The 22,080-nt window shown below is 37.1% G+C and overlaps 1 protein-coding gene across 4 annotated transcripts; it reads right to left on the minus strand.

The window, feature by feature from the left end:
- Positions 1-453: 453 nt before the first annotated feature.
- Positions 454-10,843, minus strand: LOC104121085 (serine/arginine-rich splicing factor SR30-like). Of its 4 annotated transcripts, none has more exons than XM_009632980.4 (14): positions 10,697-10,843; positions 9,958-10,045; positions 9,115-9,180; positions 8,911-8,985; positions 8,715-8,817; positions 8,569-8,615; positions 8,422-8,479; positions 5,260-5,309; positions 5,068-5,124; positions 4,806-4,987; positions 4,653-4,724; positions 1,028-1,061; positions 853-921; positions 454-725 (listed from the first exon to the last, which is right to left on the minus strand). In XM_009632980.4, exons 2-14 carry the CDS (start codon positions 10,039-10,041, stop codon positions 711-713), a joined length of 912 nt encoding a protein of 303 aa, XP_009631275.1. In that variant the 5' UTR covers positions 10,042-10,045; positions 10,697-10,843; the 3' UTR covers positions 454-710. The 4 variants fall into 4 exon arrangements, with proteins under 4 accessions (XP_009631275.1, XP_009631272.1, XP_009631273.1 ...); XM_009632977.4 differs by having other exon boundaries at positions 4,653-4,736; XM_009632978.4 differs by having other exon boundaries at positions 454-764; positions 4,653-4,736.
- Positions 10,844-22,080: the final 11,237 nt, after the last annotated feature.

Genomic DNA, 22,080 nt, shown 5'->3' on the forward strand with positions numbered 1-22,080 from the left:
ATTAAAAGAATTAAGTACTTTTAAATTTTATTTTCATATTTTACTTAAATAAAATAAAAAGATTTACTTATTGCCTGTAATAACAAATTTTTTAGATTATTTATTTACTTATAATATTAACTATTAAACAAATCTATTCATGTCCTTATTCGTAATTTGATACTTAAAAGCACTTTCTGAAAAGCTTGGCCAAACACAAATTATTGTGCAAAAGTGCTTTTCAGAGTGATTAGTCAAACACAAACTGAACCTAAAAACAAACACACTTAACAACTTATCACTAACTAGAAATAAATGAAGCCTAAGAGCAATTTGGTCTGCTTGAAATCAGAGAGCAACATCCATCCTGCTAATTTGTTGTTCTCCTCTAGAAAATTGTAGCTTAAACGCTTGAAACACCAAGCTACAGCCGATACTATTTGAAGATGGCCCAGAACATCGTATATAAGGTGATTATGAAACAAATAAAAAGCATAGATTATCAAAGTAAGTTCAGGTATAAATATTTTCTAGTTGGCTAAGCAATTAGGGAAGACATACGGATTCATTAAACTACATGAGTCAAGTACATCATAGTTTCTACAACTCGAGCTAGCCAGCAAGATTATGATGCTCGACCTCCAGAGGCTGACAACGTACGAAGTCCGCAAGATAACCAGATACACTAGCCAACTTCTTTAACATCCTATAACAGCCTACAATACATCTGCTTATTCAGCTACTACCTGCCCATTGTTACCATAAAGGTCTCAATAGGATCTCCCCTAAAATAATAATCCTCAAAAACATTAAGAATATAACAACAGGTCCAACAATCAGAATCAAATCCAAACGTAGAAAAAGTGAACATACCGAAGAACGAGAAGAAGACATACTCCTGCTTCGGCTGCGGCTTGCTCTGATAAGCTTAGGGCGAGGTAGCTACACAGTATCAAAGCAGGTTAAAAGTTAACAGATTTACAAGATCAAGTACAGAAAATTTTAACTCCCTAATCTAAAGAGAAATGCGAAGATACAAAACACTTACAGATGACACAGGAGATCTAGACCTTGATAGAGATCTGCAAAATACCCAAAAACACCTCAATTCAGTATCAGGCTAATTCTTAGTCCAATAGGTTGTAGAAAAACGTTGAATCCAAATGAATCTATGCTACTTCCATGTCCACAATGAGACGGTAGCAGAGTAGCAGCTGCAAGCAACTTTTAGTATCATTGAACAAAAAGTCATCAAGTCTTCCTACAAAAATAATGGGCACCCCAACTTCCAAGCAAAGCTGACCATCCAAACTTGAAAGGGCCATACCTATGGGACTACCAGAACTTAAACAAAATCAATAAGACAAACTATTATTACTTTTATTTGTCTAACTAATCAAATGACTATCCCATGACCCCATTCAGCTCTCTACATTTCCTTTTGTATTAGTTTGGGCCAAAAGATAATTTTATATATTTACTTAACCAAACAATCCACCTTGAGGCGTCCACCTTACATAACATATTAAAACTTGATTTACCATCCAGGGTTACCGGGAGGTGCTCATCCACTATTACAAGTTACTGCCACTACGAAATGAGCACCATAACCATCAATGTCTAAACAAGCAACCCCTGATTGCTGTGAACAGCATGATCTAGACAACAACAAAAAGAGTCAATTTTTCAAAATCTTCATGTCATAACTCATAACCATGGAGCTGAAAAGTCCATTCTGAATAAACCCCAAAAATAGAACGAGATGACCTATAACTTCTTATTTCTTCCCGAACAACAAACTAGAAAAGAAATTCATCACATCACTCTCAAACTGTTATTGTTTAGGATCTCTTTTCGGATTCATTTTTTCTTTTGTAGTTTGAAGACAAATTCTCAATTTGAGAGTTCCAATGTTAAAACTACATTAGTAAGAGAAGAACAAATTACTTCATCCACCAAGAGGAGATACAAATTGTTCTAGAGCAACTTCTAACGTCTAACCCATTTACGAAGTTCATAAGTCAAACTCATCGACAACCAGAAGATAACTATGATTACTGGACTGCACCTTCTCTCTGATCTTCTAACATAGTTCGACAAAGAACATCGTTTAAAAAGGTATTTGTGTATTATGGTACAAAACGTGAGAGAAGATTTCCATATTCTTCAAATTGAACTTTGGCCTACCACACTAGGGTCCACTCTCTTATAAGAAACCTTCGGACATATAATACTCCGTAAATAGTTACATCCACGTTTAGTGACCGTTTAATTACAAAGATTTGGGTGGTTATCCCAGTTTAGCATTTGGGATTAGTTTTATCCAGAGTTTCGTTGTAGGTATTAACTCAAATCAGGATAAAACTTATACCAAAAACTTGGGATTAGCTATCCCATACAGGAGGTGGGTTTATGATCCCACGGGATAACCTTTTCTATCCCAAGATTCATAATCCCATGGGATAACCTTGTCGATCCCAGGATTGAACCAAACGACTCCTTACTCTTCTCAGTACAAGTAAGGTGTCACCACTTATTAAGCACTAAATAATTTACTTTTTCAACCCTTAAACTGTATATACGTGCAAAGTCTAACCAATACAACCACAAGAAGATTAAAGTAGTACTCTCTGTAGTAATTTATGTGGCGGTGTTTGATGGAGTTCAAGAAAGAAACGACTTTTGCAACTTATGGTCTAAAACAAGTCACAAATATTTGTATGGCTATAAACCATCTCTTTAAGGATAAAATGAGAAGTTTAAAGTTAATTGATTTTTTTCAAATATCAAAAGTTACCCTTTTCGGAAGAAACTAAAAAGGAAAATGTGTCATATAAAGTAGGACAAAGGCAGTAATTGATTAATATGTGATACCACATCACTCTGTTACTTAAATTTGGATTATTCAATTAAATTAAGTTCTACAAGAGAGCTTCAGATGTCAAATGTTTTGGAAGGTCCAAAACGGAAGGCATGCATATAAATTAGGACTGAGGGTATAAGCTAACCCCCCCCCCCCCCCAAATATCTGTTCTCCATTTGAACCCACTCTCATAGCACCTTGACCCCCCACCCCCACACACTAAAAAAAGTAAAAAAGAACCTCTCTAAACACTTGTTTGTGTTATGCTGAACATGTGCTCAGTACCAGCAAAGCAAGAACCAAATTTTATTGCTTGCAACTCTAAATTGAGTTGAGAACTGAGAAATAATACCTTTTTAACATAAGCAAAAGATAGATCTAAGTGATTGACGAGTAAAGGTAACAAAGGCAAGAAACTGGATAACTTTGAACATCTGCACATTTCCAAATGTGTTTTCCAGTGAGGAGTGAGGACGGAGATGACCTTTTATTATTGCTTTCTAGCACTACCTGCTTAACTTGAAAGTACTAACCATCTACATCTTACATCTTCCACAAGTGCATCCGCCAGAATTTTTAGCAAGGGAATTGTGTTTAAAATAAATTAATATGTTAGGTCAAAATTAATACATTAGTAAGTCGAGTAACTTTATCTTTTTACATTTAAAATGCTAATGAGAAACGCAAAAATTGTAAAATAGTTTTTAAAAAAGACAACTACTGATGATTACAAAAAATAAATAATAAATAAAATCCTAACTAAAAGTATAATAACAAAATCTGTTGGAAGATGTTGAGATACATACCTCAGCTAAAAAATAACACATTTACATATAAAATAATAGTACTTAAAAAGAAAAAGAAGAAGAAATAATCCAAAAAAAAGTAAAAGAAACGTGAGGCTTTATTCAAATGAATGAAGAGTGGGGGAGGTAGTGGAGCTTTTTATTGAAAAAATGAAGCAAAAGCTGGAAAGCAACAAGGACTCTGCAGGTCCCTTGATAAAATTATGAAGAAAAAAAAAGGTGAAACACTAAATGAAAAATAGTGCATAAACGGCGGACAGGATGCGAACGCGGAACATGTCACTTATATTGAACACCCTTTACCATGATAGCATATATCTCGGGTATTAGTGATATTTTGCGAAATTCCACACATAAAATCAATAAAACTTTACGCGGGATTCAAGAGAACCCCCTTGCTACCATGTAGATCCGCCCCGGCTTCCACCTTGCTGGCATTCTAATAACACCAAAATGTACAATCTTATTTCTAAGGTCATGTTAAGTATGAAAGCTGTAGGTACCCACCACTGATCTCCTTCCACCATGGTTGTATTTTCATATTATTTTTTCTCAACTCAGTTGACAATTCATAACATCAAAAGAATGAAAAGAGATAATTTAGATTGCAGAAATCACAGATAAAGTGACAAAGGAGGACTGCTTCAGCTTCATGCACGTCAAAACGAAAACTTCAAAATTTAATCATCAGCTATACAGATGGGCGTTGAAGCAAATCAAGGGAAAAAATAATATAAGCAGAACGAAGAATTCCTCATCTAGAACAGTTATTGAAGAAAGAAGAAATCACTGGATAAACATTATCAACTGGCAGCAAATACCAACTTATATAGAAAGCTCATCACAGACTTGAGAATTTAAACAGGACAATCTCAAATATCATGACATTTGAAACCGTCAAGGGTCACTAAATGCACATTTCTGTTTCAACAGAACCCCTATAAGATATAGTAAAAAATAAATTCACAACAATTATAGTTTTGGAAGTAAAACCAGAAAGATACCTTGAAACAGAGCGAGCAGGGGGAAAGGACCTTGGAAGTGATACAGATGAAGAGCGACTAGTATATTTACCCCTAGGAGATACGCTGCCGGCTATCCGTTAGTAAAATGATAAATGTTGAACGCAACCTCAAAAGTTAAATTAGTCACTAAACCTTCTGCTCCGGCTGCTATAGCTTCGTAGGGGACTCCTGCTTCTTGAGTAACTCTTGCTTCTTGAATAATATGGACTTGGGCTCCTCGAGTAGCTATGCCTCTTATCATAATAACTCCTGCTTCTTGAATAATATGGACTTGGGCTCCTCGAGTAGCTACGCCTCTTATCATACTCCCCTACCTGAAGGCAGTAAAAAATAGTTAACCTAGCGCAAAAAGAAGCATTTGAATCAGGGCTTGCACCTCCAACAGAAAACAAACCTGTATATAAGCTCGAGAAAATTGATTGCGAAACAGAGAGTCATCAAGTTTCTTTATCTGCAAGAAAGAATATTAAAAAATTGTAAATAAAGGATGCACTGAAACAAAAGAAGAACCTTTATGTTTACAGAAGAAACAACCTATGATGATTAACAGATTAAAGTACGCAAGTTAAAGCCTTGAGAATCCTACCGCATATTTCATATCGTCGTAGTTGGTGTAGTCCACAATTCCTCTTACACCTGCAAAACTTGTCAACTGTTGACACAAACGACTTGCATTGAAAAGCTTACAGGTTACTGGGTTCAAAATCAGGATTGGGTACAAGAAAGATCTTTTCTTCAAATCACAGAAGCCTTACACATGTCTAGTTCTATTTAGTTTAACTGACAGAACCCTCGGCTTTTTGGCTGATCTTGGGCAGTATAAGGTTTGTCCTCGAATAATATTTCAAATGATATTACTTGTTCTCCAGAACATTTTCCGGGCATCTGTTTGACTTTTTTTACTTCTTAACAGCTAAGTTGCTCCGACACGGCAGTTTAGGTGCCGCACCCTTATCGACACGACACTAGTATGGGTGTGGATATGAGATCCGTACCAGATCTGGTCAAACAATTTTGGGTACTTTGACCACGACGGATGGAAAAATTCGAGACGAGATACAATTTGATTCCCGAAATTAGAACCAAAACTAGGGTAAATTTGAAAAAAATACATTATTTGGGAAATCAATCCTTTACTTATCTACAACTTGAAAATAAAAAAGAAATTCATACTTTACAAGCTATACGTAAGTATTCCACAAAATTTCACATAATTTAGAGATATATTTATATTTTTATATGTTTGAATTATTTTTAGCTGGATCCCATCACCCGTATCCGTATTAGGATCCATTTCCCCGAATTTTAGAATTTTTATCTCGAAGGATCCGAACTCTAGATCCGCCAACCGTGTGGGACACCAGCACCCGTGTCCGAGCAACTTAGCTTAACAGGCATGCTAAAGATACTTCCTGAACCATTTTAGTGATGCTGTTTGGTTAACACGATTATGCATTTCCATGTGAAAAGACAATACCATTATGTATGTCAAAAGCAGTCAATTAAGCTTTAGCAGTTAGAATGTTGTGAAGATATAAAGAAGAAAAATAAATCTGAGTCATTTGCCCAACCTATAGGAAACTAGACTTATTTCAAAGTGATTAAGGTAGCTCATACGGAATGTGCTTTTAAAAAAGGGCATGTGTGATTTGTGAAGTAAATCCTCCCTTCACATCAACTGTCTGTTTGTTGAAATAACAGCAAGGATGCCCCTGCTCTCTTTAAGTGGAATCAGGCTGAGCAATCTACTAAGAAGATACATAGGAAGGAAAACTTTTGTTGTAAATATGTGATATGGACAATTCTTGCCAAATCTAAGAAAATACAGGCTTTATTTAAACGCAAAATGGCCTAAGAGCCACCTAAACTTGTACCCATTTGTCATCCCGGTATATAAACTTACACATTTCCCATTTGAGCACCTTTAGTGGATGAACTGAGTACTAATAAACACGTTTGACCGTTGACTATGCTTACATGGCGACAGAATAGTTGACGTGGCCAAAATGGATGCAAATCACGTTAATTAGGCGCGTGAATGAATTAATTTGATTAAAAAAAATTATAAAATAAAAAAGGAAAGATAAAATCATGGGAAAAAATAAAGAAAAGAATGAAGAAACCCCTCCCCTGTTTAATTCTTCATCCTTATTCCCGTTCCCAGCTTCATCTCCCCTCCCTCCCTTTGTTTTCCCACACCCTCAAACTCCTCCACAACCAGAAAATTATATCGATTTGGTTATTGCTCGTCTCTTCTTTTTTCTTTTTTCTTTTTTCTTTTTTTTTTAATTTGTTGGCAAAGAGTATTTCTCTTTTTCTTTTCTTTTTTTTAAATTTGTTGGCAAAGAGTATTGAAATTGAAATGGTGGCGTTTCAGATCGGTTTGGTCTATTGTAAGTGAGCTTGTTGAAAAGGAGGTGATGAAGATAAAGTGGTAAGGAAAGTGTCAGGCCGGTGGCAAAAAGGTGAAGCAGTGACGGTTTTGTGTGATTCTTTGTATGGTTGCCATTTTTACCGGCGGCAATCTCGCCGGTGTAATTTTGGGGGTCTTTTCTAGAGTGTTGTAACCATTTTTAGGCTTTTATTTTTACTGAGGTTTGATTAGAATCTAAAGGATCAAATTTGGATTCTTACGATTGAAAATGGTGGATTAACTATGAAAAATGGTGGCTCAATGCCGTCCTAGACGAAGAGAATAGACGGAAAATAAAACTTTTGTGAGTAAATTAATTTTTTATAAAGTGGGACCCACAAATTACACGTGACAACTCGTAAGAGGATAAGTATGTGACATATCATTTGTGTCATAGCGCTTGAAGACCACGCGCAATCATATGTGTTTATTAGTGTGCAAATATATGAGTTAATGTGCTAAAATGGGAAAAGTGTAAGTTTATATACCGGGATGACAAACGACTACAAGTTTAAGCGGCCCTTAGGCCATTTCGCCTTATTTAAATGATTAAGGACAGAATTTTACGAGATTGAAGAGCATATACGATTATTATTCGCTGCAGTCACTGAAAGGAGAGTGCTAGTACCTACACTAATAGTAATTTTCAGAAGTTCTCCAAAAATCAGTAATAGAAATTTTGGTGATAGACTGAAGGTTTATGTACAGTTTTCAACACCTTTTGCCCCTCACATTAGACAATAATTACGCATGGACATGACCAAAGTGCTGGTGCTAAAATGTGAAGTATAAAACGTTATAGTGTCAAAAACAGAATTGACTAATGCTCTGGCAGGAGATACCTCATATCAGATATCACGTCTGAAAGCAGGATGGTCCACTTAGTGTATCACTAAATACAAGAAGGAAAAAAGAGAAGATATAATCAAGTTAGAAATTTCTAGGAACTGGGAACATCTAGGGAGGTTCGCAAATCATCATTAAAAGCTTTAGCACCAAGAATTGTTTTTCTAATTAATGTTATCATATAAGCTGGGTTGTTGTTGTTGTTATCATATAAGCTGAAGATATAACAAGCGACCTCCAGTCAAAAAGCCCTGTGTTATGGGTCTTTCTTTCTGATATACACCAGTTTGAAAAATTAGCAACCTACCTAACTTACATGTTATGATATCCACCACTGTGTATCTAACTTCCCTTATATATATTGCTGAAACTATTATCATTCTTATACAAGCAAAATCTGTTTACCAGCGCATATTTACATCCCATATCATTGCTATGAGAATGAATAAAAGCAAACCGAATAACTGTCACAAGGAAGAATCTACTAACCATCACGGTCACGGTAGACTTGAGAGAAACAAACATCTCCGGCTCGACGCATGTGATCCTGCCAAGGCCAAGTTTAAGCCAAACTAATCAAAATCCTGAGAAAGCATAGAAATCTGCAAAAATCATAACATGATATCACATGCCAACCTTCAAGTCTTGCCATGAAGCAGAAGATGGTAGTCCAATGACGAGAACTGCAAAATTTAATTCTTAGCAGCTGGTTTTGACTATAAAACTTCGTCTAACCTTGAGCAATTATAGAAATATGAGAGAATATTAAAAACCAGGCTAACCCCGATAATCCGATCGTCTTGAAGATCCACCACGACTCCCACTACTGTGACTGCTATAGCGATCATACGATGATGATCCTCGCCCACCATGTGCAAGTTCAACCTACATAGATTATGAAAGACAACAAAAAATTCTGATAATCGAAGATCTAAATCATGACCATGGTGAAATGAAGGCAAATGAGAGACAACTAACTCGTAATCGATGTCCATCAAATTTGTATCCATCACATCCACGAATGGCATCATCAGCATCGCGAGGATCTTCAAACTGAAACTCAATAAAGAATGGAATAGATGAGATCTATCTGACATTACGAACAACGCACTGCAGAATAGGTGTTGTCCGACATTGATACTAGCTATGTTTCTGACATTCAATTCCAAACAATGAACGCACCTCCACAAATGCATAACCTGGTGGTCTTGGAGGAATTTTCAGATCAATTTGCACAATAGGTCCATACTGTGAGAGATTCGCCCAGACAATTTCAAATATTAGCATATTTGTCATATATACCCAAACAGAGAGAGAGAGAAAGAAACTTAAACGAAGTGGTCCCACACCAAAAAATAAATTTATATATGCTACGGAAATAAACATTTTTCGATGTTTAATTTCACGGAATATATTTTTGCCATATTTGCTGAAATCTTTTAGAAATTAAATGCAATAAATATCAGCTTGAACGAGATGCTGACTCCAAACAGAATTCACAATAATTTCAAGTGCATAACTTTATCATGCACCAATGCGCAGTATGTCCTTTGGATTAAAATCCCGATTTAGAATATGTTAAGTGGAAAGATGATTTAAGAATTTTGTAGCTGATTTAACATCTTAAACACAATGGGTGGATGAAAGTAATGCGGAGAGCAATTAAAGAGGAGAATGCAAGAAAATTAATTAGCACTCTAGTAAAACAGAGAGAGACAACCCAGTCTTTCATCACAATAGAAACAAGAAACTTGAACCTCTCAACTGTACTAGGTCACAGTTAAACGACCTACTAGAACGAGCCTTTCAGATTAACCCAAACATCCACTCTGAGTTAATTCACTCCTTCTCCACCCAAAAAAGACAAGTCATTCCACCAACCCTCCCAAGTTAAAGATTACACTTAAGAGAAGAAAACCAACAAATAGGAGAAACAAATAGAAGTAGATGCAAAAATCCTTAGTAATAACCAGGTGAGCACAGAAAACACGTGTTTCCAGCTGTGAGTAATATTTTCCAACTAACCTTGTAAAACAAATCTTCTACTTCACTCTCTCGAATATCGCCGGGAAGATTGCCCACATAGATAGTCCGACTTAAACGCCCCATTATGCTGAAATAATGAGCAACTGATTAAAATCTGTGAGTGAAAGGCCACAAGGGATACCCAAATTCAGAAAGCACAAAAGAAAAACAAAAGTATAGTTAAATCTCAGCAAAAGGCATGAACAAGATATTGTTCTATTACAGTATAACATTTGTTATAAATTGATAAAGTGACAATCACCAAAATCACAAAATAACAACAAAGAAGTGGATATCACCAAAATCTGAACAACAAAAAAAGATTCACATCTCAAATGCACTCTGGAAATATACAAATATGCGCCTGCTCATACATACCAACATAGCAGTATAGACCGCTAGCAAACAACAGCAACAAAAAGGAGAAGGGGTAAAAAAGGGTGAAACAAAGCATGTATTTGGAAAATTCAAAATAGTGCAGAAAAAATTATTTTCTATAACATGGCAAAACCAAAGCAGACAAATATAAGGGAACAAAAATAAACTAGAGGAAGAATCAATCTTTTTATGTTGCAGTTGAAATCTCAACCCTAAAATCTCAGTTCCTCTTTTTCTCCAAAAATATGAAAATCAAAATTATCAGCCAAAGAACAACAGTTACCATATTGAAAATTCTGTAAAGACAGTTTTCAGCATAATTGAACATAGAGAAAGCAAAAGAAAAAGAGAGACAAATTACCTGAACAAGAGATATGGTGGACAAAGAAGAATATTGCTTTGGACAAAGTGGAGAAATGGCGATCTTCTGGTAATCTGGCGGAACAGAAAACGAACATTATATTATATATAAAAGAAAAAGAAAAAGAAAAAGAATGTACGAGGTTCAGAGTCGCACGCTACATCTAGAAACTTGACAAAAAGCTAGGGGACGTCATTACTTGACATCTGTGCATGCCAATTAAAAGAATCCTGAACCAAAATGTTAGTGTTTTTGGACTCAAAGCACAAAAATAGGTAAAAAAATATAATTTTATATATAATGCGGTTATTCACCGCGCTATATCTTAATGGTACGTTTATCCGTTAAGGTATAGCGCGGTCAATACATTCGCTAAATTTGAACTTTAATTGGTGGGAGGTATAGTGCATATGCAGAAGGCGCCTCCTATATGTGTTATACCTATATAGAAAAACAGACATGTCTCCTTCCCCGACCAGACAAAAATAGAAAAATAAAAACGCCCCCCCCCCCCCCCCCCAATTTTTTAACCAAAAAACTTTATTGGAGCCCACCCGTCCCCCAAAAATTGTGTCTTCTTCATAATTTAGCAAGCTAACACCGGATCCAAGGCGTTGTCGTGTAATGGATCTCGTCTATTGCTCGTTTCGGCTCCCAAATCATTAATTTTTCACATTTAAAAAACTTCAAATCGAAGTATTCCGACTTACTTTTTGGTAAAACTCATGTATATAAAATGCTTATTAGTTATTTTTTACTGTGGTCTATACTTTTTTGTGATCGTTTTGTAATTTAATTAATTTTTTGTTTTTTTATCCGAATTAGTTTATTTATGTGCTAAAAAATTAGTAAAAAAGATATATTGTTATTTTATGAATAATTATTGTTATATGTGATTTTATTGTTATTTAGTGCCCTTTAGTGTTATGTTGTGCCCTTAATTGTTATGTAGCGCCCTTTAGCGTAGTAAAATTAATAATAAATTTTAGCTCATGGTAGTTGACTTTGTTTATGGTCATTTAGAGTAGTGTTACTTTAGGGCTCTTTAAAATTCCGTTGTGTAGAATAAAAACTACGTGCTCTCCTTAACAAACTCGGATAAAGTACTCAATTATGGATTTAATGTATCAGTAGATAATTGTCAAATATTAGCTAGGAATCATAAAATAATCAGTTGCCGGAAAATGTGGGCAAAATATGACAGTTAACAAATAAATCGTTACAAATGAAGTAAATTCAATATTATTTACTATTAAGTTTGTAATATATTTTATATTATTAATTATTGAATATATCTTGATTACTTATGAAATTTTAATATATAATTCAAAAATAACTTTAAAAAGATGATAGTTCAAACAAAACCATGCAGAATTTTAGTAGAAAAATGTTGGAAACTAACATATGAAATATTAATATAGAAAATTTATCAACCTAAGTATTTGTTATATGAATAATTACTTAATTATCTTTTTAGGTATTGAAATTAATCATTTAATTCTCTGTTAACCCCAAAAATATCTGGAAAAAAAATGGTAGTTCAAACACAAACCCTCTCGAATTTTAGTCAACAAATATAAGAAAATAACATAAAAACAACAATATAGAAAATTTGTCAAACTAAGTATTTTCATATGAATACTTATTAATTATATCACGTATAGTTATGAAAATTAATTATTTAATTTTATTATACCCAAAAATAGCTGAGTAAGAAACAAACATATAAAATAATAAACTAACATATAAAATAATGTAAGAAACTAACATATAAAATAATAATATAGAAAATGTATCGACCTAAGTAATAATATAGAAAAAATATCGATTTAATATTAATATAAAATATATTGCAAATATATTTAAAGATGCTAAACAATTAAACAGAAAAATACTTTAATTAATATTGTTCAATTTACAGACATCGTCATGGAGGTTCCCTCTGTGCATCTCGGACCTGCATCTCGAGAGCTACTGTTGCTACAGGGCAACCATAGGTCTTCACACATCTGGGATGGGCAGTGTCTTTCCCAGACATTCCGCCTCAGACGTACAAACGATATGTGGGAGTTCATTAAGGACCACCCACTGCATCCCTGTATAGTTAGACGCCTTCAGGGTACGGGTTTCTACAGGATCATAGAGATTGGTCGGTTGCAGTTCGACTGGGCGTTGATCACGGCTATGATAGAGCGGTGTCTACCGAAGACGCACATGTTTCATCTACCCATCAGCGAGGCTACCATCACGCTTGAGGACGTGGAGGTTCTTTTTGGGCTGCCTGTTGATGGTATACCTGTAGCTTACCCACATGCTCTTAGAGACTATACGGGAGTGGATTACCTCATATGTTGCAGCGGCTTACCGGTTTCCAACCAGCGAAGCCGACTACATTGTGTGGGGCCAGTCGATTGCAGCTTATGCCCGTTCGGCAACATTTGGTGGCGATGGACATGGAGATTACTGATGATTCACCGCTAGAGGATATCGACCGGCACACGAGACTGTTGTTGCTGCTGATGTTTGGTGGTATACTGTTCCCGAACACTTCGAGAAGCCTAGTCAGCTTGCGATTTGTACATCATCTGGAGCAGCTAGATAATTTATCTGGTTACAGGTGGGGTGCAGCTGTTCTAGCTTACATGTATATGCAAATGTGTTGGGCGTGCATGGGCACCCAGAGAGACGTTGCCAGATTTTTACCGTTGTTCCAGGTGAAAACATAGTCAATATTTTCATGATTATAACATACATAGTAAAAAATGCTTTACTTTTACGTCCACAATCCATATTAGGTTTGGGTCTGGGAGTGGTTCCTGCAGTTCCAGCCACCGATAGCTCCTGATGCACAACCTCCATCGTTTCTCTCTTTAGCTTGGAGGTGGGTTGATAGGCGAAGCTACGTCCGCGAGCTCGAGGCTCGACATCATCTCCCTTATTACAGGGATTTGTTGGATTTACTTGAAGGCGCGCAGGTACATATATACTTAAGTTTACTTGGCCTGGCTTGATATGTATTGTGTTTACTCACGATTATTGTGTTTAATAAATAGTTCGTATGGAGGCCATACAGCGACATGCTCATAGCTGGATTGCCAGATTATTGCTCCTGCGACCGAGCTATGTGGAGATCTTCCGTCCCACTAATATATCTCGATGTAGTCGAGCATCATTCCACTGAGCGAGTCCTTTGCCAGTTTGGTTGCCCGCAGCTTGTACCTATTCCACCCACTTGGCACAGGACACATTACCAACGGGATAATCGTTGCAAGGTTGACCAGACATACTTGGACTGGCTAGAGGCCCAGATTGAGGTTTGGGACCAAAGGTATGGCCTGATTCCGACATACCCTCCACTTGACCGTATGGGGGGTGAGCATGAGTACATGGGTTGGTATCGCATCGTTACCCGACTTGTCGTCGAGAATCCCCTTCATCGCGCTGGTGGTCGGTACATTCCATACATCGGGAGGCATGAGGCACTGATATGTTATTTGTTATACTTACTTATAACATTACATTATCCTTCCGTAATTAATATTTTATATGTTATGCAGGCTATTGGCTTACACCAGTTCTACCAGTTGGGACTGGAGATGCTACAACATACAGGCGAGGGAGCGGCAGATTTGCACGTGTTTGGTCGTCGAGTTACTGATCTTGTTGCTAACACATTGAGATGTGCCCGAGAGGATGGGCGCTTAGGATACAAGGCTGCGTATGTGCCACCAGAGAAGTACCATCATAGGCCACTAGTGGAGCCTGACTGTGGTAGACGTGGCAGGCGTGGCCAGAGAGGAAGGGGTGGCCCACGAGGTCGTGGTAGTCAGCGAGGACGGGGTCCCCAGCAAGGGGGCATTAAGGCACCCGTGGAGGATATTAGAGATGATCAGCCGGGTGAACACCCTGAGCCACACGATGCTCCCCATGATATGCCGCCATTCAGCCTTCAGCTGTCACTAGGGACTTCGCGGGTGACCCCGTCAACTCCATTGTTGATCGCGGGCATGCCCATTGCACAGCAAGAGTGGGATCAGTATTTTCCTGATCGTCCAGAGCCATCGATGAATGATGATGATCGTCCGATACGACAGGTGCATAGTAGGAGACGGCTGAGTTATGGCTCATCATCGAGGGATACTAAGGGTCCTTCACATACTTCATCTACTCCGGTGCACCTCGATGTTCCGACAGAGCATTGTGTCGTTACTCAGGCGCAGGTTTGTTTGTATTACTATTATTTCAATGTGTTTTTACCTTATAGATTAGTTAGTAATATATAAAGTATTTATATTTTTTTAAAGATTTCTTTAGCGCCCATCACGGAGGCCACATTGTGTGATACTGACTTGTCGGAGACGGATGATCTTATTCAGGACCCCACTGAGATCATGGTATGACTATTAAGACTTTTTGCTAACATGAACCTTAGTATTTTATATTTCATATACTAAAATATCTTATTATTCTATAGGTTTCTGCTGGCCCAGCGGCCGCTTCTACCGAGCCTACTAGCCTTACTGACGATCATGATGCAACGCATCCTCCGATAAAGAAGCGACATGATAAGGAGAATCCTAATAGCGTAGTCGGGCGGGCTGGAATCTGACCGCTTCTTCTTCTGCCTCTTTTAGTTTCTCCTTCACTGTTGCAAGTTGTTCTTGTAGTTTTATGATCTGGAGTTCGTATTCACCGGTCAGATTCCAAATGTTTAGCAAACATGATTTGTAGTATTCTTGATTAATGATTTCATCATACCATTCTTCAAAACCACATTGATTTTCGTCCTACCAATGGAGATGATAACACAAGACTATTAATTAACATGTTATATAAAAAATATTAACAAATATTTTTTCCAAAAATAATAACTTACAACTTGTTTACACATCCAACGTCTGCGCCCCAAATTGCAATTTGACCAACATAGCTTCAAAATCGCACGTTTGCCACAGTAACACCTTGGTACGTCATTGCGTCCAGACATGTCGTAACGCTCGAAAATGAAAAATTAATGGAAAGTTGTTCTATTCATTTTGTTACAACGAAAATAATAACTAAAATACACGAGGTTTTTATAAGCAGCTAAGAGTGATTTTAGGTTACATAACGCATATTGGTGAAGCGTTGTGTATCGGGTGATAATGATTCTTTAGGGTACAACTGGATGCAGTTTTTCAGATGGACAACTTTTTTAGGTCGACATGACAATACACATAACGCACATTGGTAACGCGCTATATTTCACGTGATAATGATTCTTTAGGGTACAAGCGGGTATAGTTTTTCAGATCGACAACTTTTCCAAGTCGGCAGCTTTTTCAGGTGACAGCCTTTTCAGGTCGATAGCATTTTCAGGTCAACATGACAATACACATAATGCATATTGGTGATGCACTACGTTACGCATGATAATGATTCTTTAGGGTAAAAGTGGGTGCAGCTTTTCAGATCGACAGCTTTTCCAGGTCGACAGCTTTTTCAGGTGACAGCTTTTTCAGGTCGATAGCTTTTTCAGGTCGATATGACAATACACATAACGCATATTGGTGATGCGCTACGTTACACGTGATAATGATTCTTTAGGGTACAATTGGGTGCAGCTTTTCAGATCGACAACTTTTCCAGGTCGACAACTTTTTTAGGTCGACATGACAATACATATAACGCATATTGGTGATGCGCTACATTTAATATAAAAGTTCGTGCAGTTTAGTTCTTCTTAAGTTGAACCAAGAGATCAGTATTCAAAGATCATTTGAAGAGCCATTACAACATCCATTTCAGAAATACCACTAACATTTAATAAGTGGTCTAAGAAGAGGCAAAAAGGTGAAGGTAGTTCAATAGATCCACATGGAACACGTCATAACACAATCGATCCCTACCTTCAAAAATTTATGCTAGGTTGCTATACCGATTTGGTTGATGACAAGTGGTATGGTGTTCTATGTCCCATGGAAAATAAGCCTATCAATATACACACTGATATCAAATTTGCATGGCACATTATTGAGGGCGAAGCGTATTCTACAAAGCCTGAAGGTATGTGAATTTGGGGCGAAAAACTACAATGGGTTCCCTTTTACTCAAAATGGTGTGATTATGAAGTACTATGCCACTGGCATGGGCTAGTTGTACCACAAGCACTGTCTGCAACCTTCCAAACAAACACGCACAAAGATGAACCAGAAGTGATTCGGCATTTGATGAAGGAGATTTTAGAGATGGAAAAGGCATTATCCGTTCATCATGCACTAGATGATCTTAACTACCTGCAAGGAATGGAGGATCAGTAAAGGGATTTATTAGAAAATAAAAAATTGCATAGAGACTTTGATTTTCCTATTTTCCCTACAATTGTCGAGTGGGAGGGACTACCTAAGTTTCTACCACAGATGTTGGACGTAGAAGACCCATATTATTGTGGAAGTCAAGCAAGTGGTTTTATTGATGATAGCGATAAAATATGAGACATGTGTGTCAACTGGGGCCTAGATTACGATGCCCTCGGTCTGGAAGGATACGTACAAGATGTTGACAAAGAAGACGAAGACAATGACAATGAAATAGTGCCAGACAATGACGACAATGGCGAATAAAAATTATTATTTATTTTTTGGGGCGTATTTTAAATTTTTGCATTAAATCTTTAGTGCTAAATATCAATTAGATTTAACCCTATTATAAACATAATTTTATTTCAGAAAATTTACAAATTGAACATTTACAGAAATTTAGTACAACAAAAATACTACAATAAAACACTATGTTTATCTCTAGTAATTGGGCACATTGGATGAACTTCCACCTGGAGCTGAATTACCATCGCTTCCTAAACCAGCTGAAGGACATTTACGACGGTCGTGACCTATTTGGGAACATATGCCACATTTACGCGCATAAACGGTATCACCAACATCTATTGGGTTCTGTATCCGCGTTCTTTTTTGCACTTGCCGTTGACGTACATAATCCTTGTTACACACCATTTTAAATGGTTCTGGCAGCCAATAATGCTCAGCACCAACTGGCTGCAACTATCCACTATAGGTGTTTACGTATGCAACAACACTATATTCTTTATCAACGTACCTCGTTACTGCGAAACATGTATGTTGAAAGTACTTCATGGCATGTGAGCATGGAAAGTGATAGATTGACAATTTTCCACAAGAGCATAATCTTCTGGATTCATTTACGGTGTGTGTATTATTCCCGCGGTTGTGATGCAGACCAGTGAGAACTTCAAAAATATTTCGCTCGCTGCAATACTGCAAAAAGTATGCCACTGTGCTCGCTTCCTATATTTCTCAAATAGTTTCATTGGTTGTTGCATAAATTCAACACCCCTTTCCATCAGTGATGATGTACCTCTAGATCTTTCAACATACCTCTCCGCCATCTTCTTGAATGACATCTGCACCATGGCAGTGGCAGGCAATCCACGTGCAGACTTCAACAACCCGTTGAAAGACTCTGACACATTTATAGTCAGAATTCCCCATCTTCTACCACCATCCTTATGCAAAGTCCACTTGTCAAGCTCATGTCGCATCAACCAACGATAGACTTCTAGGTCTTCCTGCCTAATCAATTCCATTCGCCTCCTGAATGTACACTCTTGGTGATCTGTTGCAGCCATCCACATTAAATCATGTAAGTCCTTGTTCGGATGAGCCCTCTGGAAGTTGGCCTTCAAGTGCCTAACACAGCAATGGTGGTAGGCATACGGTTTTTGCTATGCATGCAAATTCTGTACAGATTTTAAAATGTTGTCATGTAGATCAGATATTAGACAAATACCTGAACGTTGTCTGACAACGTGCTCCTTCAAGTGGTTCAAAAACAATGTCCACATCTCTTGACTTTCATTGGCACAAATAGCAAATGCGAGGGGAAATATTCTTCCATTAGCATCTACTGCAACGGTGATCAACAACTTAATATCATACTTTCCATAGACACGAATGTCGTCTATGGATATTACTGGCCGACAATGCACAAAACTATCAATGGTTGGTTTAAATGCCCAGAACACATATTTGAAGATGAATTCTTGTATTTTCGGACTCCGCTCAAGCTTCCATTCAACAATAGTCCCGGAGTTAAAGTGTTGCAATGCAGCCATGTACCTGGGTAGAGCGACAAAGGACTTATCCCAGTTACCATAAACAATCTCAAAAGCACATTTACACCCGAGAAATGCCTTTCTTTTGGTAATGGTACATCCATATACCTGGTGGACAGATGTTATACACTCTTTAATCTTGTACCTTATGGACGATTCAGTGTGTGGAATCAAGACAAGAGAAATCAAGTCAACATTCAAGTTAAAATAATTCCCACTGAATGTGTCTATTTCACAAGTGTGGGTGCCAATGTATTTTCCCACAATCCACATATTTATTTTCAACTTTCTCGCATGCAGCATCCATGTACAACCTTGAAACCATCTATGAAAAATAACCTAGTATACTTCCGGAGATGACTCATGAACCACGATCTCATGATACTGTTTTATGTTGTACATTCGCATCGCCCTGCTTAGGCGCGCTTTATCAGCAAAAAGCATATTCTTTAATAGCACCGTTGGTCTAGATTCATCCCACATTGTTGTCCGAATGTCATCAAGATCCTTTGTGAGGGCATCCACATTCGACATACTGGGCAACTGTGTAACGAGCCGACTTGTAGTTTTAAGAATTAACGCCCCGTTCAGTAACTTAAGGTCTCAAGCAGTTTTGTAATATGTATTATGACCCACGGGTGTAGTCGAGTTTGATTTTCGGAAGATTCAGAATTTAATTAAAAGAACAATTCTCATTTTTGAAGCTTAAATGAAAAGAGTTGACCGGAGATTTGACTTATGTGAAAACGACCTCCGATTCGAATTCTGATGATTCCAATAGCTTTGTATGGTGATTTTGGACTTAGGAGCATGTCTAAAAAATTATTTGGAAGTCTGTAGTGGAATTAGGTTTGAAATTGCAAAAATAGGAAGTTTAACTTGGAAGTGTGACCGGGGAGTTGACTTTTTGATATCGGGGTCAGAATCTAGTTCTGAAAATTTGTATAGGTCTGTTATGTCATTTATGACTTGTGTACAAAATTTGAGGTCAATCGGACTTGATTTGATAGGTTTCGGCGTCGAATGTAGAAGTTAATTTTTTTTAGTTTCATTAAGCTTGAATTGGGGCATGATTCGTGGTTTTAGCATTGTTTGATGTGATTTGAGGTTACGACTAAGTCCGTAATATGTTTTGAGAGTTGTTGGTATGTTCGGACGGGTTCCCGAGTGGCTCGGGTGAGTTTCGGGGAGGTTTCGGACCATTTCTAGGCTATTTATAGCTGCTGGTTTTTGGCTACAGCAGTGTACTATGTGAACGCGTAGAATTGGCCGCGATCGCGAAGCACAAAATGGGAAAAAATGGTCAGTGAATTACGATCGCGTAAGGCCTTTCGCGATCGCATAGAGGAAATTTTCTGATGCACTTACCCGACTTTGGAAGCTTATATCTCGCAATCTATAAGGAATTTGGAGATGATCCATAAATGAAAGTTGTAGATCTTGGTGTCTAGTTTTTAGAAAAGTTATTACTGTTACACTAGAGGTTGTCCGGAAAAAGTTGGACAAGGCTGTTGGGGAATTTTCTCTTTACGATCGTGGGAGAATGGCCGCGATCGCATAGAGTAAAAAAGGGCTGGAAAAATTTTGTGCTTCGCGATCGCGGGTGTTTTGCTGCGGTCGCATAGAGGAAATAACTGGGCAGCAGATTTAAGTTCTGAAAATCTTTGACGATTTGGAGCTCGGGGAGAGGCGATTTTCTGGAGATTTTTAAGGGAAACATCGGGGTAAGAGTTCTTAACTCAATTTTGGTTAAATTACCCGAATCTATTGCTGTTTTTATCATTAAATTAGTATTTTGGGTTGAAAATGGTAGAAATTTATAGACTTTAAATTGAGGATTTGGAGGTCGATTCGTTATCAGAATTTGATAAAATTTGTATGGTTGAAATCGTATCGAAATGGGTGTTCGGATTTTGTAAAAATTCCGTCGGGTTCCGAGAGGTGAGCCCCGCATTGACTTTTGGTTGACTTTTAATGTAAAAATTGTAAGTCGACGTTATATTATCCAGAATTATTTTCGGTAAATTTTAATGAAGTTATACAATAAATTTGAATAGATTTGAGCTATCCGTAGGATTTATTCAAGCAAGACGGCTATTTTGGAATATCGGCATAACTTTAAAAAGGTAAGTATCTTGCCTAATCTTGAGTGGGAGGAAATTACCCCTTAGGCATTGAGTCTTATGTGAAAATTATATAATTGAAACCATGTACGCGAGTTGATGAGTACTTACTTGATTTATATGTGCAAATTATATTGGTTGAAATTCGTAGATGCCTTTATGTATTAAATTGGAAAATTATTGGAACATAGTAAATCCTTTATTTGTCATGCATAAATCCTTATTTGTTGAATTTGTTTTTATATGATAATTTGGTGTGATTGCCACTTTGATTTTTATGTGAATCCCGTGTTTTTATTGAGTTGATATTTCCTGGAAATAATTTCATTATGGATTATTCATTTGCAAATAATTTATTATGTAAGTTTAAAAGGAGGCATTAATCTATTTGCCAAAAATTTGGATTAAAGAAGGCGTTGTTCCTTTATGAATTACTTTCCAGTTCATGTTGTTGCAATTGGTATTGAGTTATAAAGGTAGTAAATGATATTTGAGGCAAAGTATTAAATTGTGAAATATTATTTTGTTGAGTTGTTCGCTCTCGGATATGTTTGTTAAGATTTTTGTGCACATTATGGTCGAGCCATGGGCTCCTTATTGTGGAAGATGATGTATTGTTGATTTCTGTGGCAAGCTGAAATATTTGAGCACATGAGGTACAATTTGCGATATGTTTTGATATTTGAGCACTCGATGTGTAATTTATGATATATTGTAATATTTGAGCATTTGAGGTGCAAATTTATGAGATGTTGTGATATTGGCACATGATATTGTTGGGAGGATTGTTCGGGTGTTTGCACGAGGTTTCTGCCGTGCTATTGTTACTATTGATATATTCACATGTGGCGAGACAAGGTAGAAATATTATTATGCGCGTGCGGCGATACAAGGCGGGCATTTACTTAATTATTGCACATGTGGCGAGACAAGGTGGGCTATGTCGGGGATTGATTTGTGATGACCTGGGGGCATTGTTGTTGTTGAAATTTATTTATGATTTGGGACTATGAGACGCTACCTCGGGAGTGCCCTTTGTTGATATTTTTCTATGGTTGCACTTGCCCTTGGTTATGTTGTTTTTCCGTGATATATAAATTCTTATGTTCTTCTGTGATGTATTATTTGAT

The sequence above is a fragment of the Nicotiana tomentosiformis genome, chromosome 12 (assembly GCF_000390325.3).
Source record: "Nicotiana tomentosiformis chromosome 12, ASM39032v3, whole genome shotgun sequence".
NCBI classification, from domain to species: Eukaryota; Viridiplantae; Streptophyta; class Magnoliopsida; order Solanales; family Solanaceae; genus Nicotiana; species Nicotiana tomentosiformis.

Coding starts and splice junctions, on each gene's coding strand:
- LOC104121085 (XM_009632977.4), bottom strand. CDS start 10,041: ATGGGGCGTTTAAGTCGGACTATCTATGTGGGCAATCTTCCCGGCGAT. Junction 8,480..8,568: donor CTTCATGGCAAGACTTGAAG/GTTGGCATGTGA, acceptor TGGCCTTGGCAG/GATCACATGCGTCGAGCCGG. Junction 4,988..5,067: donor TTTCTCGAGCTTATATACAG/GTTTGTTTTCTG, acceptor TACTGCCTTCAG/GTAGGGGAGTATGATAAGAG.